Genomic DNA, 27,589 nt, shown 5'->3' on the forward strand with positions numbered 1-27,589 from the left:
AAACGTTATGATAGGGCCCACATCCCTCAACAAGCGGGCTGTTGCTTTCCTGGATTCAGATGTGTAACTATCTTGAAAACAACGCTACATCAACATTCTGTAAAATGTCCCCTAGTTTTATGACATAAAAACAAAGACACTCTTTTTTTCCTTCTTTATTAAATTCAAAATACAAATGTAACGTCACTTAGCAGACTCTTATTCAACGGGACTTAGAATAATCACATTTGTCACCCACATTGCAGTCTCGTTCAGCAAATGCACCAGTAAGAAAGAGTTGCAACAATATCACATATCAATATTTTTAATGTTTGACACAAACATGTCAGGTGTTTTTTTTTTTAAACAGAATTCCAATTCCACAAGCCATAAAAAAAGGCCTCCGACAGTGTCTCCAATATCCATCTCAAGATCTGAGGGAACTTACACTGTAGGCCTAGCAACGCGGTCCCTTACATCACTGTACAAGCCACCTGTAAATAAATACAATACCAACTAATAAAAAAAACGAATACAACTAATTTACACAATAAAAAAAAAAAACCTGTTGGTGATTGAATGTGTGTTTTGGGAAGTAAAGTAATGAAAGACAATAATCTGACATCATGAAAAATCGGAAGCTCCTAGCCCACCATCCACAGCACTAAGGCATCCCAAAGAGCTGTGGAGGGTGGAGCTCCTAGCCCACCATCCACAGCACTAAGGCATCCCAAAGAGCTGTGGAGGGTGGAGCTCCTAGCCCACCGTCCACAGCACTAATCCCCCAATGGGATTTGTGACCGATGGGCAGACCGCTTCAGAGGGTTGTCATGAACTGGACTACAAAGTCGTCAAACTGCAGTATAGGCCTAAACCACAAAAAGCTGCAGCTGCAAAACCCCAAATCAATGTAGGCCTCAGTAGTAAAATGATGGAAGACGCTAACTAACAGCAAAAAATCCAATCGATCTTAAATCGGCCCTATACAATTAAAAAATAGCCTATCCTTAGCCATACCCATGACAGCATTCTGTTATTGTCATTCAAACTTCAGTGGAACCAGAAAACACACATTGGTCATAAAACCTTTAAAATAACGCTTAATACGCTTTATAATTAATTCATACTTTGTAGCTTTATAATTAATATTCGCCTCTATCAAAGGCAAGATAGGTTATGTTATTTTTTTGTTATGGAAAGAACAACCGACCATAGACCTCCTGTGTGTATAATTGATTTTGTTGAATGAAATAGAATTGGAAAATTAAATGTAACCCCAAGACTCACATGTAAAACACAGCATCATAAAAAAACAAAATCAATAAATAGGTACACAAAATGTCTAACGCCCCCCCCACCACCACCACCAACCACCAACCACCAACCACACACACTCATCTTATCGTTCTCCCTTTATTTCCACTCTTTGTGAGTAAAGGGCTAATTATGGTTCCACGTCGGCACAACACAATGACCATGCAGACGCTTCGACGAAGTTGTGAACCTGTTTTGGTTCTGCGTTGGGTTTAGTGAGGGGACCAATCACAGCCCCTTGCTGCTGCGTTGCCTCGAGGCAAGGTTACAATTTTTGGGAGGCGCACGTCAGGCCCTTGCAGTGGACGCAAGGAGGGTCTGCAAGGACGTAAAGGGTCCGTAAACTCCCTTGCGTTCGACCATTCGACATGGAACCATAATCAGCCCTTTAGTACTCTCTTTATCCCCCCCCTCTCTCTTTTTCTAAAACTCAGCAAACTCCTTGCCACATTTTTCGCTAAAAGACACACGGATCTCCTCCTCCTCATAGTCATCAAAGTTGCTTGTGTCCCCGGGTCCTTTGCACTTGGGTAGAAACGGCGCCTCCACCTGGACACATTAAGAAAACATCTAAAATAACACCGAAACCACACACACACACACACACACACACACACACACACACACACACACACACACACACACACACACACACACACACCTTCCTCTGGTAAACGGCGATCCAGTCGATGGTAGCAAACCATTTGTGGCCCTTGATGTCATTGACTCCATTCTTGAGGTTGCCGTAACGCTTTGTTAGGTCCACCTGGGCGGGCAGCAAAGTTCAAAGTTCAAAGTCAGCTTTATATGTGCAAGAGAAATAGAGTACAAAAGGATCTAATTAGGTAAAATATGTAAAATATTTACAATAAATAAATTCTAAGTAGAGGTGCGTTTTACATTTACATTGAAGGATGTAAAAGTAAAAAACAACAACATTGAGAAGTATGTGTATGTCTGTATCGTGTATGTCTGTTGAACCTGAAGCAGGTTCCTCAGGAGGTCCTTCAGGTCAGAGCTGAAGTGAGAGGGGAAGCGAACCTAGGGGGGAACAGTGAGGAGGCTGGTCAAGGCAAGAAGAGAAGTAAGGGAGTTCAAATCAAGTCAGAACATGAAACGAGTGGTTCGGCACGAGTGGTTCACCCACCCAAAAGCCTGGCTACAACATTTATTCTAGAAGCCTTTTTAAATCATATTTGTTGAAATTGTCTTTACATCCCGACAACTATATTGTTGTGTATATTTTGCTATTTTGTTTTGACAATCAACAAATAAAAAACTCTAGTAAGGCTAGTTGTTACTTTTAGGGGAGTGGCTTTGGACCTGAAGGGGGCGGGGGAAGGTTTATCCTGGCTGGTTTGGCCAAAGTTGATGATATGATCATCTATTTTAGGGATGGAGTTTTTTATTTACCAAATGCTTCCTGTAATAGGGAGTTTCATCATGTAGCCTACCAAGGAGAAGTTTGTCCAAACAATGCCCATGTAGCCAACTGTGTTAAAGGGGATCTTAGAGATGTTTCCACCTGGACCCTATTTACTGATTAATTTGGGTCTGAGGGACGAATGAGGACAAACAATTTCCAACTCTTTCGAGACTTCTCCTTAAACACAACTTGGTTGGACAGAATAACAAATAGACCGGGATCAAGCGAAAGGTCAAGAAAAAAGTTGTACTTCTCTGTAGGGATCCTCTCTGTAATGTTAGAATGCCATCTGAGCCTTTCAGTCGCAAACCCACTATTCGAGGACGTACATTGACTGGGCGCTATTGGCCCAAATAAGAACATTTCACCCCTTTTTTATGCAGATTACGGCAGCAGCATTATCCCTCAATACTGGACCAATTAAAAAATGTTGTCTGCAGTAGTCCCTTAGACCCAGAATAAACAAAAATATGTTCTCCTTTAACTTGACTGGTGGACATTCTTTCAAGTTAGTACTGAATGGCAGAATTGACCAGACAAAGGTAACGGAATATACAAAGGCTTAAAATAATCCCAACGATAAAGTGAAGCCACGTGGAGAATGTGTGCAAGGTGCTCACCTTGCCTGAGACTATCTTTTCATAGATCTGTATGGGCTGGTCAGCAAAGAAAGGAGGGTAACCTGCGCCCATCTCATAGATGAGCACGCCCAGTGCCCACCAGTCGACTGCCTTATTATAACCCTGAGAGAGAGAGAGAGAGAGAGAGAGAGAGAGAGAGAGAGAGAGAGAGAGAGGGGGGGGGGGTTACAATCTACCACTGTATTGTACTCTGCTGCTACAAGGCAGTAGGCTGTAAAAAATAAAATGGGTCGATAGCATAGATTAAATAATAAAAGGAACCATAACTCATCACATTTGGATCTGTGTGTTACTATGTGTCAAATTTGCAAATACCATGTAAATCTATCATTTAACTGTCCCATTTCACCTTGCTGAGGATTATTTCTGGGGCCAGGTATTCTGGAGTGCCACAGAGTGTCCATGTGCGACCCTTAACACGCTTTGCGAAGCCAAAATCGGTCACCTAAATCAGGAGAAAAGCACAGACACACAATTTTTTTTTATACAATCCACTGTTTGCGACTGGAGGTCAGAGGAGATTTCTACACCCCCCCCCCCCAATTTGATTGTTCTATATCAGATGTGTATGTGAGTGGGGACCCCCGTTTATATGGCTAGAGGCTAGTTATTGCTACATATCTGGTGTACTCCCGGTAGAAGCTACATGCTAACGTGCTTGAAAACGATATTTTTAACGTCACGCTATCTACACAAATGATTTGTCACATGAAAGCTAAGACTCCAAGGAGTCCAACGGTACAGGCCATATCATCTTGCTGCCAGTAAATGATTGTATTACAGCGGCATGCTGTATGTTTAGATTACAGCAAGCTAGCTGTGTGATACAGAAATACCTCTGTAAATGAGTACCTTACTGGCGAAACTGCTGCCAGTTCTTTACTGTAATTTTACAGTGAAAAGTTTTACAGTGCACATGCATGCACCCCTTTGAGATTTATTCACAGACCACCATGATTGTTTATTTTAATTACTGCCTTAGCAAAATTGGTATTTATAGGAAATGGGCTGTTTGTTGAAGCTTCCTCACCTGTATGTATCCCTGTTGGTCTATGAGCAGGTTCTCAGGTTTGAGGTCTCTGTAGATCAGGTCCAAAGCATGTAGGTACTCAAAGGTCAGAACTATCTGTGACGCGTAGAAACGAGCATGAGGCTCACTGCGCACGACGACACACACACACACACACACACACACACACACACACACACACACACACACACACACACACACAGATTTTTCGAAAAGGGAAAAGGGATTTGAAAGAGTGGTCGGTGACATGTGGTAGTAAACAACCACCAGGAGGTAGGGTCCATTGTAAAATCAAAACGAATTCAGTTGTGACCACATACTAACCTAAATCTGCCAATTTTCCGTAAATGGGAGAACATCTCACCCCCAGGTACATATTCCATTACCATGTAGAGGTAAGTATTGTCCTGGCGAAAACAAGAGGACTTGTGAGTGACATGCACAAGCTCCAACATATAATCCATGCACACTCATGCTCACTCTGAAGTCACTATGCAAGGGCATCGTGAAGTAGCAATTCCATTCTTCAGATCATATTGAAAGTTTATTTTAAAATGACAAAAAGGGGATGTACAGATATATATACCGCCAATTAACATTGTCCAATATCAACAAAAATGTGTGGGTATTGGTAGACTCTTAGACTCTTAGAAATAATAATCCAATGAAACTAAATGGCTAAAGAAACACCTTAAACCCTCCTTTAAAAATATATTTAAAGGGATACGCCGAGAAATCTGTAAATGAATGTTTGCCTGCCTTACCCAATTTCAGAGTCGTTTGATTAATAATTCTTCATTGTGGGTCGAGAAGGAGATTTCGCTGGGTGAGCATCTGCTTTCAATTAGCTGAGTTACAGTAGCCGAGCCCCTGTCTATGTGTGCGGAATACCCTTTCCAAAGATAGTAGCTTTTGCAAAATCAGTGCCTGTAACAGCACAACAAGACAACAAGACCTCCCCTTATTTACCCAGCCAGAATATTATTGAATAATAATAGAATAATTATTATTATTGTATTAAATCATAGCACCCAAAATAGTGCCAAATTATCAGTGTGTTTGTAGACAAACTACTATCATGTTGTGTTGCTATTGGCAAAAGTTATGAATAATATAATTAAGCAATAGCTTTTATAAAACGGTTACGTATGGTTACGGTTAAGTATGGCGAAATGAAAGTCATAGACACCCTCAATTTTGAAAAAGCGAGAAAGTCGGAAAAGTATTTTTTTAACAAACACAAAAAAGTAGTCCCTCCTGGCTGCCTGCAAAGTGTACGGCGGTTGCTATGCAACACACTGTAGCGTCCTTCAGAGAGAAGGCTAGGCTAGAGACGGTAGCTTGGTTCGCCGGCAATTTAGCCTACTATCGAGATCACTCACCATGTGCCTATCGCTTTACAACATTTCCACCCTCTCCAGCAATCAACATATTTTTAGGCTTCAGTGAACTATGCTATTGCTTTTATATATAAATAAACAACAGTTCAACTTAGGCACGGAGTGATACTGAACTCTGTAAACCGAACGGGCGTCATAGCTGTGTGTATATGCTCAATATACAACAGTTGGGAACCAATCAGATCGCTTGATGTAAGACACCCGTTTTATAATAATCATTTTATAATACAATTGTATTTCCCTCACATGAACGGAGCTATGCTACTGTTACTCTGCAAGTCAATGGAAGCAGCCAATGGAGAGCAAATGCTAACCCAGCGAACTCACCTTATGGACGCACAATGAGGAATTTGGAATTAAACGATTAATCTGAACCTGGGTAAAACAGGCAAACACTAAATTACAAATTTCTCTGTGTATCCCTTTAACCTTTAGAGGGAATCATCTAATGCAAACAAATATACAAGTGGTGATCTGGCTCTGGCTCGCCCCTTTAATGTGTATGCTCAATTCGCCAAAAACTTAAAAGCATCATTATAAACACTATTTAGATTTCATGTTTGAAACGGCTATATAAACCAAAAGGACATTCATTAGTCTGTACCTTAAATGAGTATTCCAGTTCAACCAGAAAAGGAAACTTTACAGCCTGTAGAATCCTCTTCTCATTTAAAGTATGTTCTATTTGCTTTAGTTTCACAACCTGCAAGACAAGAAGAGAGTATGCACAGAACGTTACTTAGCCATCAACTTTGCCTTCAAACTGGGATAGGACATACATACATAAGAGTAAACAATCACGCATGCAGTGGCGGTGGGTCAATAGAGGGCGCTAGGGCGCCGCCCCTCCGTGAAATTTTCACTCGAATATACCTGCCAACTTTGAATAATCTATTATAAATACGAAATAAGTCAACAAAAATACATAGGGTTTATCCTCATTTAATTGTGTGATAGACCGTACTTGCCACTGCCAGCAAACATTTACATGCGTCTGAACGTCAATGATTTGGGCTAGGCTAGTTATTGGTTGTTCGAAATAAAGCCCTCCTTCAGGTCAGGGGCAACGGCCCATAGATATATATAGAACACTAGATGTGTCGTCCGCGGTGCTGGCCAATGGAGTCGAACGTCCGCACTGGCAGCCATCTTGCCACAGTTAGCTCGGTCACCCATAACATTGTGTTGGTAAAGGTACATGTACTTTTTAAATAACCATAACTTGCTCAATTTTCAACCGATTTTCAAACGGTTTGATTTGTTATAAACGTCAGAGATGTAGTTATGACACGCATACTTATGAATAATTATGTTATGTTCTAAAAAAAAATAGAATAATCTAAAATAGGTACAAGATTTCCCTTTACAAATGGTAGTAAGTTAAGTTAAGTTATCCTTTATTGTCCCTTTTTGGGGGAAATTCTTTCTCTGCTTTTGACCCATCCGGGAGCCGGTGAACACCCAGAGCGGTGGGCAGCCGCAGTGCAGCGCCCGGGGAGCAGGTGGGGGTTTCAGGTGCCTTGCTCAAGGGCACCTCATCCGTGGATGAGGACATAGGAGATTGCTGCACAACCACTCCCCCGTCTATATTTTTGTCTACCGGTCGGGATTCGAACCGGCCACCCTCCGGTTACCGGTCCAACTCTTTAACCAGTAGGCCACGGATGCCCCCCTAGTAGTTTGCAAGAAACCAAACCGTTTGAAAATCGGTTGAAAATTTAGCAAGTTATGGTTATTTAAAAAGTACATGTACCACTACCAACACAATGTTATGGGTGAACGAGCTAACTGTGGCAAGATGGCCGCCAGTGCGGACGTTCTAGACTCTGCCATAAGACATCTAGTGTTCTATATATATCTATGCACCGGCCAAGTTGAAGTCAACGTAAGCTCTGTCTATCAAGTAGAGACGGCTTTTCATTGGCGCAAAAAAAAATCGCCCTTGAGTCGCACCAGTGTGCGCCCCAGGCCAATGGTATGGCTTTTCTGTTTTTTTTATCACCACATGATTGGACAATTCAGCGAATCAATCAAATAGGCGACCTCCCTCAGCAGCATTCCCGCAACACAACTACAGCAGAGAAGAGATAGAGCAGAGAGCTGTAAAAGTACTTTCCACCCATTTCAGTGGAGGAATTGGACTCCCCAAGCAATGTTATACTTAAAAGGAGCAACTAAGTTACATATTAATTTAGTATTTTGGCCTGTAGCATATTAACAAAATAAAGCAACTGTCAAATATTTCTAACTGCATTTGAAATAGACATTGAGACTCCCAAAAAATGGATGCTATAGGACAGTGATCATGACTTGCCTCAATATCAGAATAACAACAATGGGTAAGCAAGTCAGGATGTAGGCTATTAATCTGAATGAATAGTAGGTAATAGGTAATAGGTAGTGGCCATCCCCAAAATGCACCAGAATACAGGAAATCAAATCTACCAAATTCATTTTTTTCTGGGGGAGGATCCCCAGACCCCCCGTCTATTACTGCTCCCCCACCAACAATTTTTATCACCAGCCGCCACTGCATGCATGGATATCCCATTGAGAGCTATCGGTGTAGTCAGGAAACCCAGCCATGTTCAAATTATTAGCCATGTTCAAATTATTCCCGATTGGAATATGTCTTGTGGTTGGAATTACATATTGCATATACACTGACTGAAAGATTTCCTGGGCTAGTTCGGTAGGATGACTTGGTTGATCACCGAGATAGGATCTGAAACGAACATTGCGATAGCGATACATCATTTTCATTCATTAAAATGAAGACTATGGAGGAATCCTGATGAAGAAATCATACAGTCTTTAGAACCTTTAAGCCTATATAGTCCCTTAAATCCAGCCCAAGTAACCCCATGGCAACACTGACCTTCTGCTTGCTGAGGATCTTCATAGCATAATGCTGCTCTGTTTCTTTGTGTTTCACCAACATAACGCGACCAAACGAGCCTGTGCCAAGGGTTTTCAACCTCTCGAAATGTTCCAGGCAAGCTGTATTCTGAACACAATGAAAATAAGAGAAGTTAACACAGACAAACAAATGGACAATATGCACACACACACACACACACACACACACACACACACACACACACACACACACACACACACACACACACACACACACACACACACACACACACATGCTCACTATGTAAAGTGCTTTGGGTACCTTGAAAAGCGCTATATAAATGCAATGAATTAAGTTTAGTAAACATATATTTTGACTTGTGTTTTACACATCTGTTTACACAACTAATTTATATCTATCTGAGCATTCTGGGGTCTTTACTACACATTCAACCAGAATGTATTCATTGGATTGACATAGGAGTTTGATTGTGACACCCTGAAAGCTTAATGAATACGTATTTCTTGCAATCATTTTTGAAACTGAAGATTTGGGTTTTAGTGAATGGGATCTTGTCGCTACTGTTCCAAATTCTCAAATTGCTTAAGCTGCTCTAAACAAGAAGCGTATTCGGCAGCCCAAACTCTTTAGGACGTTGGAATTCTTCGATAGTCCTAGACAAACCCCGAGAGGTGGGGGACTCGAGTCTCATAACTTTGCTCTAGTAAGACTTGAGTCGCAAATCTGAGGACTTGCTTGACTGACATTGATAGAAGACTCAACCTGACCTTGACTTGATATTCATGACTTGAGATGTGACTTAAACTTGAGATGCATGACTTTTTTTTTTTATATTAGCATTTTCCTAGATATAGACGTATTTCTTATTACCATGAGTTGGTGATAAATTACTCTTTTAGACAGAGCATAGAACACCTCTGCCTAGTGCCCATCACCATTCATCCAACATTGAGTGGAAGATGATCAGACAGTTTATATGGGATCTGTTTATGGATTTGTAGTAGCCTGACATCGCCAGACCAATTTGCAAATGCGTATTATATATGCCCGCAGATTGAGCTCACAGATCGATCTGGTTCTGAGTCTAGATTTCTAGCGCAAACCTGGCAACCTACTGGCAGACTAGCAGAGGCATTTCTGGAGCCTAGCTTGTGACTGAAGCCTGAAATATACTTAATTGAAATGCTGCTGTAGGTACACCATGCATCTCTAGTCTACACCATGAGTCTCTCAATGGGTGCTTGTATTTAGGACTTTGTGTTGTGATTCAGAGTTTAGTCTACCAAAAGTCCCTAATTCCATAACATCTAGTGATGGTATGTTGCACAGATGAACACATATACATGTGAACCTCTAGACTTGGTGGATCGTAAATTAACTGGAAAACAAAAGGAAAGACAACGCTGTTCGTCCATTGCCCCAATTTTATGCGCCAGAGACGTATAATGTCTACACAGAGGTATATTTTCAACATTAATAACACAACTTTAAAAACCAGAAGACCTCTCAAGAAATATATTTCACACAGACCTGTTGAGGGTTCTCCCATTTCGTCATAAAATCCTCTTTGGCTTGTGCAAGGAACTCTTTGACTGTAAAAACACAGGCATATTCATTACATACCGGAATACAACTGGATTTGTGTTTGAAAACATAACCTACAGGAAATACAGAGGCAAGGAGGGTTGCGTGAATAAAATGAGCCAATTAAATTAAGCATTGTCTCCTTTTTCTATCCAACTGAGTTAGGAATGAGAAATAGGGAGAAATGGGGCACAAGCAAGCAGGACAAGAATCTTAGTTTAAAGTCAGCCTATATCCATAACAGCACCTTTTATAGTTTGTGTTACCCATTTCCTGGGAAAAGGAGATTTTGTGAAATCTTCATTGTCATTAATTTCTAATCCATCCCCTCCCCTGATTTTTGTGAGCAAATTCAATGGGCTCAATACTCAAATTTGATAAATAACCTTAAATAAAATGACCAAAATTAAAGTCAGTAAGCGAGTGGGCAAGTGGGCATGAGGGTGCTTCTTCCAGATCAGCCTGTTCCAGCATATGTATCTGACGCCACCTTATACCGTTTAATAAAACAAAGAAGAGATCAACTACTGACATCAATTAAGAAACAGTAAATTACTTTAAAACAAAGTTAACCTGATATTTCTCCTCGAGAGCACCATACATTTCGAGTGACCAAATACGTGAAGCTCAGCAGAATAATAGCTATAGGCTACAACTGCAACATAAGAAGGGCCTTTACCTTAATAAAATAAAATGTAATTAAACAACTAGATCACAAAAACAAAAGGTATTTGGAAGCTGTCAAACCTGACAGTTCTTACAGAGAAATTTCTTGAAAAGTTAAGAATATATAGTAACATTGTACATTTTAAGACAACATATTTTGTGCAAATAAGTGCAAAGTAGGCGTCTATATACTTGGACACACACGTGATTCCATTTCGGAAAGTGAAGCGATTAATTGGTCTTGTAGGCCTACACTCTTCTTTCAAACTATAGGCCTAGCTGTTATGGATGGGTATCGTAATGGGTAAGCCAACTGGCAACATTGCTTTGCTATTTCCAAATGGGCACTGATTTATTCTGTCCGTGATAGAGAACCTTTACGCGCACACACACATTTAGGGACAAGACAACGGCATTCACCGAAGACGACATAATAATGAGTAATATATTGTAAGACATGCATGGTCCTATATTAAATGCAGCGAGTTGTATAATACCCACCGCTTTCCATTTCGTTGCCTTTTCTGATCGTGGGCGCGTTGCCCATGACTTAACTGGCTTCCTCCACCCTGAGCGCCTCTGGAACCGGACCAGGCTCCACGAGATCTTCCTATGGAGCGTATCCTTGTACGCCTGGACCGTTTGTGTTATCGTTCCTCTCTGTATTTATCTGCTGGTGTTCCAACCCCAGGCTTGAATTTGTTTGCTGGGCCACGCGTTGCTTCACAATGAAAATGGAGAATGATCCGACATCGCCATCATCAACGTTCCTGGGTCTTGTGCACGGAGGGCTGACTGGACCTGCAGGCCGTCCTTGTTTCGCCCGGTCTCACGTCGGTCCAGTTTTCCTCTCTCCTGCTCTGCGGTCGCTGGTGCCGTGGAGGACCCCCGGCTCCCCAACAACGACAACGTTCCCAATGTTGAGATGGGCCCTCTTCATTCCCAACCTCAACTACAAAGTGAAATTTCAGCGGGTCGAGCGAATACAATTCGTTAAATCAAAATTGCCCCTAATCTCCACGATGAGGGGAAAAACGACGGAACTCCTGTGAAGGTGCCGCCTATTCGGTTGCATCTGGAGTTATTGACGAAGAGAATAAAAGCATCTCGCCTCGTTGATTCCTCTTAAGATCTTTTTAGTGTGTAGCGGAAAAACGCCAGGAATTGAGGCTATTTTACTCCAGACAACATACGCGCCCGCTCCCCCCCTCCATTTGTTCGGCGTGAGTGAAGGAATATTGCTGGATATGAGAATCGCTATTGGCTGTCAGCCGTTGAAAGACGTTACCTCGATTACTCCCACATTTCGTGACTGACACAAGCTATGGAGGGTGACGTCAAACAGTTATTTTTAGGAGTCTTGGTCAGAATGAATGCACCCTGTCGCGTTATTATAAGAATATCAAATAGAGCTCAACGCGGTGAGACACACAAAGTATGCATGTGTGGGAGAGTGAGTGGACAAATTGTCAGAATAACACGCCAAGAGACTGTTTTATTTTGCCCTGACTTAGGCTATACGTCCCTGGAATACAGCAATGCATTGCATGTGTGGAACACCCTCATCTCTGCTGCAGGGGAGGCGTGCCTGCCAGAGAATGTAGGCCTGGACACAAAACGTGTGCGTAGATATATGTCATGGACACCGTAGAGAGCGACTTTTCTTGCGTTCTTTCAGGTCTGGTTGCACCGCAGCAGGTTAGCCTAAAAGGTGGGAGTGGTATGCCGGCAAAACTGGCCATATAAACGAATAAATATGGGTTGAATAGGTGGAATGATTGAACTCTCCTTTAATGAATAAATAAATAAATAAAAAGCAGACATTCAGCCTCTTCCTCTAGCTGGCAGTAGTTGCCTAGCAACTTGAGGCTTGAGTGAATGTAGTGGAGTGATGTGATGCATCACTGCTGCATTTTATGAATGAAATTCGGGGCAAAGAAAGGGGGAGCAGAGGAGTGGGCGGTAAATGCTCATACAGCTTTGTTTTTTCTCTCATGACGATAACAAAAACGCACAGCAATAGGTCATAATGTTTTGTATTTACCATTGCTTATGCTTTTTTAAATACATTTTCACGAGGTTCCTCCAGTAACGTGTGTCGACATCAAAGGCAACATACATGATCCTAGAATAAAATGCCCATATTGCCTTTTCACTGCACTGAACTACCGAGTTTCATTCATCCATATTTTTATGACAAGGACATTGTGCACCTCGAGGGTGAATACGACTGTGCCTACACATTAACAAATTCAGAACATCGACAAGTATTGTGCAGCACAGCTTATCGCTGTGCACGATCCTGCGTAGGCTATGTTTATATTTAGGCTTATGCATATATAAGTGCTATTATATTTGTCCCTTAATTATCCCCCATGTCTCCTGCATCCCTTTATTGTGCAGCAGACATGTCTCTTACCTGTGTTAATGTATTTTTACGGGGTTTTCTGCATATCTCTACACCTTGTGTAGCCTACACCACATTGTACTGAAGACAGAACCTCAGTCCCTCCTCCCATAGTCACCACTCAACATATGCATGTTTTGGTTTGTAGGATGAGCATCTGCCATTCTTGCCCTATATTGATGGACTCGTCAGAAAGTTTATATGCCAACCTCGTGCCTCTGCAATATTCTAGTGAAGTTGTGTTCCAGTCTGCTCCAGTAGCAGGGCATCGTATACCATGGCATGTTGAGGTTTAACGCAAACCCGCAAAGCCCTAAGCCTACAACGCTGTAGCCTACTCTCAATGCGAGTGGGTTGGCCATCGTTAGGATTTAATGGGTTAGCTAAATGCTAGGTGCCAGTTGACCAGCTACAAGGGGTTTGCTTTGGACATTGCATAGATAGAAAATAAATAAATAGATAAAAAAACTATATATATATATATATATATATATATATATATATATATATATATATATATATATATATATATATATATATATATATATATATATTGTTGCCTAATATATTCATTAATTGTTCAGGTCCGCCATGTTCACTCAGGTTTATCCATATCTTAAGTAAGTTACCTAATTAGGCTGAAAATCAACTAAATTTGATTCATATTTGAATTGAGTATTGTTTTGTTCAGTCCATTGAGCGGTGTGTTTCTCAAATGTAAAATTCTGCCACCAGAGGGCCCTCTATCCTCACCAATGTATGGTTAATAGCTACCTGGGCCCTATTCGGAAAGTCAAATCTTCTAATCTTAATGCCACCTTTCCTTTACCTTTGTGGAAAACGTCATCGGGTCAAGTAGAGATGAAAATGTGCTTCCTTTCGAACATAGGAAAACAGCACTGTTTAAAATGAATTCGACTCCACACACTTTTCCTAATCGACGTCATTGCGCGACGGCGAGTATTGCTGACCTCTAGCGTTTCCAGCGTGGAACTACAATTTTCCGAAGATGGACTACAACAAGCGCTCTTTGATCCATGCGTTCTTGTCGTATTGATTTCTATCAGGTTGTCGCCGACAGTGAGAATAATTTAGGTCGGACTTGACCAACGGGAATATTTTAGGCCACTTGAATGAATCCCAATTCACATGTGAAAAAAACAAGCTAATCTTATGTTGATGTTGAAAGTTAAGTAGGGCCTATGCGTTTTATTTTCTTATGGTGTAAATTATGTGCTTACTAACCAGCAATGAATTAATTAATTTCGATTCAAATAATTATGATTCTGGAATTGGTATACATGATTATAAATTTTCTTCTCTTCTCTTCTCTTCTGCTTTACCGCGTCTCTCATGCGTCTTCGCGTAGTCAGTAAACGTCGTTAGTGGCCTGTTGCTTTAAATATTGCCACGGTAAAGGATTATGGGTAGTGGTGGATTTCATGATTCGTTTGAATGAATCAGTTCGCGTCGGTCAGTTCGCCAAGAAGAGTCGTTCATTCGTTCGTTCGTTTGTTCGCATTTCCGGTAGCGGTGAATCATGATTCTCAGTCACTGGCTGTTTCTGAAATGCTATACTACATACTACATACTGCATACTGACGCAGTATACTGTGCACTACATACTACTCCCCGCCCTAGTATGCAGTATAGTATGCAAGTATGACAAGTATCATGCAGTGTACTACACAGTCACATGACCAAAAAATTGTGACGAAATTTGACGTGTCAGGCTGGTGTGGTTTTCGAGCCGGCTCTCCCCTACATTTACGCAGATATTTTTTTTACAATTTAACATGTTGCACTTTTCCATTGTTAAGTCGAACAATGAGGCAAGGAGGCGCAGGAGAAGGGCACTGCTGAATAAAACGGCAGTTGTGGTAATAAATCGGTTGAGCCATTTGTTCTGTTAACAATGAAAAACACACGATTACAAAAACATCCGAAAGCTTATCACATCAAAATAAACTAATAACCGCTCGCATTGTCCGCCATTATTTTAAATGTTCAGCGGTGCCGCGTTGCATTATGGGATACAGTATCCGACGTAGTGAGCTCTGGATGTATACTAGACTTTTTTGCCCGATTAGTACATCATCCGGGAAACTGTCGCATACTGCAAAAAAAACATTTTCCGCGTACTGCATACTACTTACTACTTTTACGTCACGATCAGTATACGAGCAGTATGTAGTATGCCATTTCAGAAACGGCCACTGAGTCGGTCAGACTCAGCTCCTCCCTCGTTCTCGTTGAAACGAATCGCGAATGCACGTTCTCAGCCGAGTCGGTCAGACTCAGCTCCTCCCTCGTTCTCATTCTCAAACAAATCACGATCGTGCAATGGTGCAAACGGTCATCAATCAACACAACATTAACTAAGTTCCTTTTAGCTGAGGAGTGCTTCATGTTCGGAATCGGGATGTTGTTGCCCGGCTGACTCTCGTGACTTCTCAGTCTTCGAGTCTTCACCGCTAAACACAGTTAGTGAACGAATGGCGACTCGCGAGTCAGTGCGACTCAGCGACTAGTGGGTGGAGCTGGGAGTCGAGTCTCGGAGAATGAACGAGACGAACGACGACGAACGAGAGCGGCGAATCAGGTCGGTTTGTTCGTTTTAAAGAGTCGTTCGTTCGAACTGATTAGTTCGCGAAAGAGCCACCACTAATTATGGGTTCCAAACATCTAATTTTCTATCGTAAAGGTTGGTCAGGAGTAACCTATGCTATGGGTTAAAGGTTGCATCGAGGCACCTTTCCTGAGCATTTTTAGAATTCGAACAACCTTTCCTCTAAGTATTTCCGGGTCATCTCAGTAGGAAAGGAAATTTTCTAAGCAAAAAACAGAATCCGTAGAGGCCCATAGGGCCTAGCCTCGATTTCCGGTGTTAGTCAATCGTCCCTACCAAAAATGCCATCAAGGTGAAAATGTATTGTTAGATATAGTGTTTAAATTAACAAAGTAATCTCTGTCCTCTTACGAAGCAAATCTGCTGTGATTGTGGTTGTAGCACGGCCAAATGCAGATGCTATGACCGGTCCAGCAATCCCACTACACAATCACACTCACAGTCACAGGCAGTGAGTGGGCTTAAATTAAAACCTGCAAATATATGTATCTAGGAACTGTATGAGTGGTGGGCGCGGCTGTCCCGGGCAGTTTTTCAGTCCCAGTCTGACCCTGTTACTATAGTTATGTTATGTAAGACGGAAGTGTCTACTGACAAGTTGACATTTGCATTTCAATACACTAAAATGCTAAATGTTTAGATAATGTAAGCTATAAAGTAGCCTAAAAAACATGTTCATGAATCATGGACAAAATAGATGATGGTTTTTGAATAACGATGTGAGGTGAAGTGTGAACAATATTGTATAGGCCTATAATGCAATAAATAACTTAAAGGAGAATTTCACCGGTGTGAATCTGTATTGAAAGTGGGTCATATGTTTTGTCGAATAGAAACATAAATGTCTAATTTGGTGCCTTCTTGACCAAGAAAAGGCAGACTGACTTTTTGGCGCAGCGTTCACTCCCTGAGGGACGTAACATAACAGCCAATCAGCGTTCACTCGCTGCAGTCCAGAGTGAACTGCAGCAGGAGGAGAAGGTGATTGTTGCCGTTTGCGGACTCCCGGAGCTCTATATCTAAATAATATTGTGGCGACCGTGGGCGTGGCCGCCGTCGCCATGGGACCGGGGATTCTGGGGTTTTAGTTGTTTTTAGTGTTTCAATGTCGCACCCTGACCCAGAGTGCTGTTCGTGTGGGTCAGGTGTGTGTGGTTTTATGTGTTCTGTGTGCGTGTTAATAAAGACAACGTAGTCGTGCGGTGTATGGGGCGCGGGAGTTGTATGACTTTTACCCTGGGCTCCCGTCTCGTCCTTCCCGTGCTGCTCGCCACAATATATAATATTTAATATAATATAATATATAGGTATCTATATAATATAATATCACGGCTCTAACCAGAAGGACAGGCTCAAGCACAGAAAACATGGAAGAGGAAGAGGTCCGAACTGGAGCATGATAGTGCGATCCATTTGTAAAAGGGGGCGTGCCTCGGTGAAATGCCACAAGACAGCTGGGAGATTTCACATCTTATGACTCGTACGGGTGGGCGTACCATACAAATGGATCACACCATGACTCTTCTGGTAAGTTTAATAATGTAATGCTATAGTAACGTTAACTGGTTCTCGCTAGCTAGTTGTTCGCTAGTGAACTTTTTTGGCTTAGATTAGGCTACTTTCTTTCAGAGGCTTTGGCATGCTTAATTTTTGAGCTAACGTTTAGCTTACGCTATCATATGAAACTAGGTAACCAAACTTATCTAATTCTAACAGTTGTGTCATGAATCAATGTCTAAACGGCTTAATTGCTTATTGTAACCTGTCTGCTAACTGTCTATTGTGGTCAATGTTCTTTGTGTTGTCTTTATACAGTAACAAGAAAGACCAGCCAGAGAAATTCCCTTCCCCTGAGTCCATGGAGATGTCAGATTCGTCTGAGTGCGTTTTTTCTAAATGTTTTTCATTAAAGTTCTGAAGTTTTTAAAAGTATATATATATATTTTTTTTCAAAAGATCTGTTTTTGTGCTTCACTGCCATAACATTATATTTACGGTATATGTCTGTTTTTTTTATTTCCCATTATATCAACCTTGACCACATATAGAGCGGCTGCAGAGCGGCCGGTCAGATCTACTCCTCCGACTTCACCTTCAACTCTGGAACGTGCCACCTTCAGAAGTTCTCGGATGACTCCTCCATCGTGGGCTGTATCAGGAAGGACATAGAGGACGAGTACAGCGGTGTGGTGGAGGGCTTCGTCAGATGGTCCGAGGAGAACCACCTCCAGCTCAACATCGGCAAGACCAAGGTGCTGGTGGTGGACTTCAGACGGAGTAGGAAGCCCCAGTGTTTTATCATATCAAAAGTTTTATAGTTTTATCACTTCAGTCAGTGAAATGTTCTCATTATACCACAGTTAAGGGGGCCTGTCGTGATCTATTGCTTAATTATAAAACGGGTGGCTTAAATCAAGCGATCTGATTGGTTCCCAACTGTTGTATATTGAGCGTATACACACAGCTATGACGCCCGTTCAGTTTACGGAGTTCAGTATCACTCCGCGCCTAACTTGAACTGTTATTATTTATTATTATTATATTATTGTTATTATTTATATATAAAAGCAATAGCATAGTTCACTGAAGCCTAAAAAACATATTGATTGATGGAGAGGGTGGAAATCAGTGGCGAACCGTGAGCACTACAGCTGGGCCTTCAGTAGTCCGACCGGCTCCGGTTCTTACATTTTTCATGTTTTAAAACAAATAAACACAAAGTCTCTGCATCTGAAGGAGGCGATGCGTGAACGGGAAGCAGACCGTGGTGCTTTTTAATCACACACTTCGACCCCGTTTGTTGCAACTTATGAAAATATAATCATGTGGGGAAAAAGACTTACAAACATGGACCAAAACGGCTCCATAATACGCACAAAAATCCAACAGAAACGAAAATTAACTTAAAAAAAAATTAACTAAACAGCATGAGGGTCAAAATTGCTGTTTTACGCATGCCTCTGTGCGTCTGGCACGCGTGTGCCAGACGCACTATCTAAAACACACACCATGCTTGCAAACTGAACCACTGTAGGGGGGTCTGGGGGCACACTTATGATTATTATCATTATATTGTTGCTGTACGGAGTCAAATACGACGAAGAGCCAGCGCTGTCCGCTCTGTCAGCGCTGAAATATGAATGAATGACAGCGTGTCGCAGAGAGAGAGAGAGAGAGAGAGAGAGAGAGAGAGAGAGAGAGAGAGAGAGAGAGAGAGAGAGAGAGAGAGAGAGAGAGAGAGAGAGAGAGAGAGAGAGAGAGAGAGAGAGAGAGAGAGAGAGAGAGAGAGAGACCCAGGTGGATGACTTGTCACTGGTAAAAAGTAAACAACTCCAGCAGTACAGCCTGTTTGTTTTCTTACAGCCCGTCATCCATGGATACCGCTGGTAATTTTCTGTCTTGAAATGCCTTTCCACTTTTTTAACTTTTTCTTTTAATTCCAGTTCTGGAGTTGGTCTTCCGTTTTTTATTATTTCAAGTTTTTCTGTGAAGCACCGCCTTGAAAAAGGCGATGCTATCAAGCTAGCCACAACGTCGCTCTCGTCCGCCATTTAACTGTCTCTCAACGGCTCTCACCACTCTGCCCCTGTTCGGACTTCACGAAGGCCTACGATCTTTTGTTTTTGTCCCGCCCACTTAAAATCAAACCGTGATTGGTCAATTTTCCCATCACTCTCCAAACCAAAACACATGGCTTGGCCTTCCCCGAGATTCGTGAAGTCCTAACCAATCAATGAGCTAGCTAACCGGGCTACGATAGAGACGGACGATTCTGATTGGATAACACGTTTCAGGACAGTAACCCTTTCATTGCTGATGTGAACTTGACAGTAAACTTAACTTTAGAACATAGATGAGAGAAAATGTATTAAATGTATTGTATTAAATTAAATCGTTTAAAAATATATATATATATACACATATTATTTAATACTCATATTTTTTGGTTTACAATTTTTAAGGCCTTCTCTGAAGGCCTAGAAGGCCCTGAAGGTTCCCCTCTGGTGGAAATGTTGTAAAGCAATAGGCACACGGTGAGTGAACTCGATAGTAGGCTAAATTGCCTGCGAACCAAGCTACCGTCTCTAGCCTAGCCTTCTCTCTGAAGGACGCTACAGTGTGTTGCATAGCAACCGCCGTACACTTTGCCGGCAGCCAGGAGGAACTACTTTTTTGTATTTGTTAAAAAAAAATGCTTTTCCGACTTTCTAGCTTTTTCAAAATTGAGGGTGTCTATGACTTTCATTTCGCCATACTTACATAACCGTTTTAGAAAAGCAATAGATCACTTCAGTCAGTGGTATACGTTCATTATACCACAGTGAAGGGGGTCACAACGCCCCTTAACTGTGGTATAATGACCGTATACCACAGCCTGTCGTGATCTATTGCTTAAATATCCAATTGTTTTCCCTTGGCTACGTAAGTATTCCCTTATGCGTTGCTATAAAGTTTTTTGTTACCATTTCCCCCAGGAAAGTTTAAGGAACCCATTACCGCTCTTTGTACGTAAAAGGAGGAGATACCAAGACACATTTTGCCGGACGGGGAAAACCCACTGGACACTGAGTGATGCGCAACTTCTAAAAAAGTACAGATTTGAGCATCAGTCCGTCCAGTCCAAAAAAAATCAAATTGCTCCACATCCATTTTCTTTTACACAATATTGTAAATACTTTTTTAAGACCAATTTAAGAATAACAACATAACACATGCTTGCTCATTCATCAGTACACCTCTTTGAGGATTAAATGCTGTCGTGGTATAAAACACTGAGACAGGACGAAGGGTAGTGTAACTGATTTTTGAACACATCCAAAAACATCTTAAGCAACCCCCTTCGTCTCCTTAGAGATAACAACTAAAGCCAAAATGTCTAAAGTTAATACTCCTATTTTGACAATTTGATAAACAATCTCAAATTGACTTCTGTTGTGGAGCCTCTTCAGTGGACTTCAAAATCACATCATATCTGAAAGTGCTGTGAAACAAGTGGAAACTTCAGAAAATACTGTCCATCAAGTCCAAGCCTATTGAAACACCTGAAGTGGACATTTAATTTGCTTGCCTGTAGGACTTCATGAGACTTTGGTAGGTGGACCATACACTCTGTAGGGGGGTCTGGGGGCATGGTCCCCCGGAAGAGAATAATGTACTTTAGTTAAATGCATCAGTCTGGTGCACTTTGAGTGCAAAATTAAGAGGCTAGATCTATGAAGAACTTTATGCTCTTGTCAACCATTTGGTGCTCTCATAAACATTTTAATCATTAACACAATGTATAGATATGAATGGTGGTAACAAGGCAACACTTATCTACCCAATCTCAACTCCCCTTGTAGATTGGTTTACAATGCCTCCCTCTGGAACTTTACCAAGGAACTAGGAGCCTTTGGATGAACTTGATGCGTTTCCACTGCAGGAACCAGGGTCTAAATTAAGTTCCAGGGACATTATTTTACAGGTCAATTACAAATCATTAAGTTGAAACGGACTGTACACACACAACGCAATTTCTGTTTTTGCGAAGACGACAAATTGTATTCTCACCAAGGTTGATTGTTTACGGCTCTCACCAGCGAGAACTGTTTAACCAATCACAAACTGATGGACACTGTACAAGTTGTAGGCGGTTGTGGAGGTAACAGCCTATTGATGTTCTGACTGCATCCAAAGTGTTAAACTACAATCATGGACCTATAATTATCACTGTCTGTTATATGTTTTGATCATTCATGTCAATAGCAGTCGGTGCTACAAGGCAATGTTTACTACTTGCAATGCGCTAAGTGAATATAGGTTTCTTTTGATAACATGAAGGTGTGCAGTTGTAGCTCAACAGTTTCGTTTTTGTTAGAAATTTTCTAAGAAAAGGGTGATAGCCTATTTTAGTTATTGAACAGGGAAAATCTGTGATTTTTTTTTTCAACAACTTTAAAGCATGTTGCGTAGTGTAACATAGGCTGAATAATATAATCCAATTGGTTTCATCATGATTTGACTTTATTCAAATAGATGACATGAAAATCCACTGTCCATATTTTTTTGTTGTGTCGATAGTGTCGTTAGTCCATTTCATAATCGTGAAAATGAGTTATACCAAAAATTAACCCATAGCAGTAGTCAATAATACCTTATTGAGTCTGACTAGGAATTATGTTCCAACAAAAGCAGATCCAGGTAGATTTGGTATGTAACTTTTGTTATCATCAAGTCAACTAAGTTGAACCAAATTTAGCTGTTATGATTTAACCGGATGCTATTTTATACCACAAAAGAATTCAAAGTTTTGAAACACAAAATCTCCATCAATACACTTAATCAAGTACAGAAATAATTTGGACAAATTCATATTCGGATTGAAAAGCAAATCACAGATTCTGTTGCCTGGTCTTTGTTCACACTAATCCCTGCATCCTTCAAATCCAAATGTAAAAACTAGCTCATCCAGGCCTTGACAAGTATTTTGAAAATCTTCAGCACACTCTGATTCTGTTGGCCAGTACTCTATCCATGTCTTCTCCCCTAGCACATACCGATACCTAAAAGAAAGGAAAGTGGAAAGCATATTCTTTAATATTTTTGTCTACTCTGCATATGTTAGATAATGGACACTGCTGCTGCAATGCTGCTCCATGAGTGTGCAATCTTTTAATTGAGTACATTTAAAATTATGAGCCATTCTCCGCAGTTTTAACCTTCATATCTTTAGGAATTATTTGAAAGGAGTGCACTTGTCTTATGCTTCAGTTATATCAGCGGCACAAAATTGTGTTGAAATCATAATATAGTTATCGCAAATATTTCGGGGACAATATATGGTCCAACAAAAGCAGTTATTGTTTCGGGCCTAGCTACTGCAGGAAAAAAGCTCCACAAAAGATATATTCACCTAATAAAATATGTATGGGGACTAGAGATGCGCGGATGGGCTATTATTTAATCTGCAACCGCATCACAAAATGCATCATCCGTCCGCCATCCATCCGCACCAACGTTTTTGACCAATTTTCAAAACCGCACCCGCTCGCCATCCGCCGGTTGTTTTTAGGTCTATAGGCGATGCACGGTGCTGCTGACGCGAGGCTATAAAGCAAGCCTCGATATTAAAGAAACGCTGACTCGAGCCTATTAATTCCGATATTCGGCCGCACAACAGTGCAACATGCAAGTTCACATTTTTAATGGTACATAATTAACAACCCCAAAACTTTTTTCAGACTATTTTTCTTACCTTCTTTCTTGAGCTAGAAGTTTAACTTGTTGTGAACATCTTGCGCCAAGTGACAAATCACTCCATAATCTCTTTTAAATTCCTTATTCCACGAGTGGTAGGCTACAATGACTGGCTGGTTTCTAGTTCTCCCTTTTTGAGCTTTTCACGTACTACCTTCACCTGCGCAGCCATCTCCGACAATAAACAAAGCAGCATGCATACATCTTTTGGTTTACTCTCAACTAGGCCAAATTACTGCCTGATGAAAATTTGACTATTTCAAAGTGTGCTCGGATGTAGGTAACAATATATAACAATACTTAACAATGTATATGTATATATATTTTTTTTATTTGATCGGTAAAACCGCCACCAGCCCGAATTTAATTAAAATATAATTTTTTGTCACGTCATCCGCCCGATCCACGGTTTAGCCGTGGAGTCCGCGGCTGCAACCACCAACCGCGCATCTCTAATGGGGACCACCTTCCTCTTTTGGTTTACTCTTGTAGCTGCACATGTTATTGACTACCTGGTCTCACAGGAATCAGTGAAATTACCACGGGAGCTTAACTCAAAATCTGTGGTGGCCTCATGGAATCACTGAAATTTCCGTGACGTGGCCACGGATTTTGCTCCAATGCAAGTTAATGACACTCATATTCCATGGCACACACACAGATCCCCGTTTCAATGACTGAGTCAACCTGGTCTCACAGGGATCCGTGAAATTACCATATATATAGATAGACTTTTGATCAAAATCAATATAAAACATATTGAATATATATCGATAAGAGACTGGACCACCGAATCTAGCAGCTGGGTTTGTTAAACGAACACGGTTCCATACTTATTTACAATATTTGAGTGTTTTTTATTGTTGTATCGACATTGGAGTATTTATCAATGAAGAACAGTGGAAGGTCATATTAAGTGTTAAACAGAAGTGTTTAAATCCAGCATGTAATTCCTAGTCTTTTTAGGTCATTACAATTATCAATAGTTATCGATATCGATCAATTTGATCAAGTTATATCGTGATATGTCTTTCAGCCATATCGCCCAGGCCTACCTAATACATATTTACATAAATTTTGTATATATATATATATATATATATATATATATTCATTACATACGGAGAGGCCCTCTTAAGCCCATCAGTTATTTGGCTCCGCAGTGCATCAGTGTCTCTCTCTATGGCTCCCTCTCTTTTTATAATAATAATCAATATAATTAACTTATAAGCGTGTAACGAGACAATCTAGTTGTGGGCCAGCAGAGGCTGAATTGTAACTGAATTCGGCCTATAACCTTATACATACATCTAGTCTAACTATATGTCAAATGTATGATATGCTGTACATATAGCCTTGTTTTTATGTTATAAATATTTTAATATTGTCTGGTTATTGGTGGAAGTGGATTGTCAATGGTCAGATACAGAGCTTGTTATAACAATAATTGAATAAAAGCTACATGGTCTACTTATAATATTATAACTAAATATAATAAATAATTGTATATTTATATATATATAATATATATTTAATTAATATATATTAATTAATTAATTCAATATTAAACCAATGCCTTTCAATCGGGAGACTTCAGAAAGGGGGGGCGGGCTGCGCAGTGAACGCTCTAGTTAAGGATTCGTCAAAACAACAATCCGATTTTTGCAGCAGACCCCCTCAAAAAACTGAAACTAAAATAAACCCAGTCTCACACCAGTATGTAGTATAACTATGTTGGTCCACAACGGAAAACGCATTACAATAACGGCTCTAAACATGTGGCATGCCTACGTTTTTTGGCCTATTCTTTTCTGGGTCTGTGTCCACATCACGTGACTGTCATGGTTGCTATGGTGGTTGCCATCGACCGCCCCCATATCTTTCTATTTTCCACAGTTTAGACTTGTAATTAATAAGTTACTTTTGTAATCAACGTAACTCTTTTTTTCTTTAATCAGTCTGGTGGCTAGTTACGTCACTCTGAGAGATGCACACGGACATATTTGGTAGTGACACAGCCTACAACCTATTCCTGAGAGCAAAACATCATGCTCATTGATTTAACGTGGCAGGGTTATTTGAAATAATTCATTAAGTTATCATGTGTGAGAGGTCATTCCTATTTCCTATTTATGTCTAGTGTACCCCCCCCCCCCCCCCGGGGTCTCTTATCTCAAAGGGGGTCTTAAAGGACGCATACGATTATCAACTTGGGGGCAGCCCTACAAGAAATTATCTTGTTGCACCTCACCTAGCGGCACGATTGCAAGATTTTGGCCTGAAGTTCTTCCCAGACTTACACCCTAGCCATCCAACATGCATATCTGAGAATCAGGCCTCTCTTTAATAATGACAAAAGGTTATGAGAAATGTACTGTAATTTTTGTTATCTCTATAAGGATCATGGTGCCGACTCCTTTTGACCTTTTGACCCCAGACTTCAAAAACTTGTCCACAGGCCAGCTGTGTCTACACAACTTAAGGCAACAAATGTACACCTCCATCCCACAAAAAATGGGGACTAACCTCTGTCTTATGCACATTTACTATACTGTTGGAGGTCACGCCCCTTTTCCCGCCTTTTCAAGATAGCTAGAGATGCCAAAATGTATACACACGTTTCCTGGGTTAGGGTTAGGGCCAGCTTTTTTCCAGAGACCCACAATTTTCACAGCGTAATCCCAAGATGCACCCTGGTTGAAGGTCTAATGGACAAGTTTCTATCTCTTGTCAACTAATTGATATTCATTTCTAGCAACGGCTTGTTGCCAATGCGTTTCAATGGAGCATTTGATGATGCTGTGTGAGCCTTTCCTGTAGGCCTGGAGCCCCTAAGTTGATAATCGTATGCGTCCTTTGAGACCCTCTTCACAAATAGGTTATAGGCTGTGTCACTATAAAATCTGTCCATGCGCATCTCTCAGAGTGTCGTAATTAGCCACCAGACAGCGATTAAAACAAAACAAAAAAACGAGTCAAGTTCATTACAAAAGTAACTTATTAATTACAAGTCAAAACTGCAGAAAATAGAAAGATATCCCAAATGCCTTTTGAATGACACCTTGGAATATCTGTTTATTTCCTAGCCAGCGGACCCTAGCGGCGGAATGGCAACCACCATAGCAACCATGACAGTCACGTGAGGTGGACACAGGCCCATTGAAAAGAATAAGCCAAAAAAACGTAGGTGTCACATGTTTAGAGCCGTTATTGCAATGCGTTTTCCGTTGTGGACCAACATAGTTATACTACATTCTGGTGTGAGACTGGCTTTATTTTAGTTTCAGTTTTTTGAGGGGGTCTGCTGCAAAAATCGTATAAATCGGATTGTTGTTTTGACGAATCCTTAACTACAGCGTTCACTGCGCAGCCCGCCCCCCCTTTCTGAAGTCTCCCAATTGGAAGGCATTGGTTTAATATTGAATTAATTAAATATTAAAATATATATTATATATATAAGTATACAATTATTTAGTTATAATATTATAAGTAGACCATGTAGCTTTTATTCAATTATTTTTATAACAAGATCTGACCATTGACAATCCACTTCCACCAATCCAATCAACGAAGAGGGTTGTAACACCAACTAACAAGGTGTACTTTTTCCATGGGGAGTGTGCTTCAGGTATAACCAGACAATATTAAATTATTTATGACATAAAAACAGGGCTATACGTACAGCATATCATACATTTGACATGTATATAGAGTTAGACTAGATGTATGTATAAGGTTATAAGCCGAATTCGGTTACAATTCAGCCTCTGCTGGCCCACAACTAGATCGTCTCGTTGTCTCGTTACACGCTTATAAGTTAATTATATTGATTATTATTATAAAAAGGGAGGGAGCCATAGAGAGAGACACTGATGCACTGCGGAGCCAAGTAACTGATGGCCTTAAGAGGGCCTCTCCGTATATATTAAATATATATACAAAATTAATGTAAACATGTATATATATATATGGTCATTTCACGGATCCCTGTGAGATCAGGTTGACTCGGTCGTCCCCCGGAAATTGGAGCAACATCCATGGCCCCATCACGGAAATTTCACTGATTCCGTGAGGCCACCACGGATATTGAGTTAAGCGCCCGTGGTAATTTCACGTATTCCTGTGAGACCAGGTTGGTTATTGAACACATTGTTGAAAACACTTGGCACCTCGGCTGATGCTCAATACATTTCAAGCAGGTTAACCATTCAAATTCCATTAATGTCTAAAACATACAAAAACACGAAACATACTCATCGCCAGTTTTCTCTGTATTATCCAATGTGCCCATGATGAGATAGCTCTTGCCAGGGCTCAGACCGATAGACTCTCTGCAGTGGGAATAACCAATGAAGGTACGCTGTTTACCCCCTGGAGATTTATCAGAAGATCCTGT

The 27,589-nt window shown here is 40.9% G+C and overlaps 2 protein-coding genes across 2 annotated transcripts in view; both read right to left on the reverse strand.

Moving 5' to 3' along the window:
• Positions 1-140: 140 nt before the first annotated feature.
• LOC311340110 (cAMP-dependent protein kinase catalytic subunit alpha-like) lies at positions 141-12,295 on the reverse strand. The gene is made up of 11 exons (XM_084464972.1): positions 11,423-12,295; positions 10,202-10,263; positions 8,669-8,797; positions 6,395-6,493; positions 4,715-4,797; positions 4,391-4,517; positions 3,710-3,805; positions 3,340-3,462; positions 2,275-2,334; positions 1,955-2,059; positions 141-1,842 (listed from the first exon to the last, which is right to left on the reverse strand). The coding sequence occupies exons 1-11, from the start codon at positions 11,466-11,468 to the stop codon at positions 1,717-1,719; spliced, it is 1,056 nt and encodes a 351-aa protein (XP_084321098.1). The 5' UTR covers positions 11,469-12,295; the 3' UTR covers positions 141-1,716.
• Positions 12,296-21,938: 9,643 nt separating this feature from the next.
• LOC311340090 (complement C3-like) overlaps positions 21,939-27,589 on the reverse strand; it is a 37,741-nt gene continuing 32,090 nt past the window's right edge. The window contains exons 42-43 of the mRNA XM_084464954.1: positions 27,447-27,585; positions 21,939-22,499 (exon numbers count right to left, since the gene is read on the reverse strand). Of these exons, the coding sequence (XP_084321080.1) occupies positions 22,361-22,499; positions 27,447-27,585 (278 nt within the window). The 3' untranslated portion in view covers positions 21,939-22,360. The remainder of the gene's footprint in view (positions 22,500-27,446; positions 27,586-27,589) is intronic.

This window comes from Micromesistius poutassou, assembly GCF_964030765.1.
Source record: "Micromesistius poutassou genome assembly, chromosome: 3".
Lineage (NCBI taxonomy): Eukaryota > Metazoa > Chordata > Actinopteri > Gadiformes > Gadidae > Micromesistius > Micromesistius poutassou.

Coding starts and splice junctions, on each gene's coding strand:
- LOC311340110 (XM_084464972.1), bottom strand. CDS start 11,468: ATGGGCAACGCGCCCACGATCAGAAAAGGCAACGAAATGGAAAGCG. Junction 3,806..4,390: donor ACCAACAGGGATACATACAG/GTGAGGAAGCTT, acceptor CTCCTGATTTAG/GTGACCGATTTTGGCTTCGC. Junction 2,335..3,339: donor AAAAGATAGTCTCAGGCAAG/GTGAGCACCTTG, acceptor GTTCCCCCCTAG/GTTCGCTTCCCCTCTCACTT.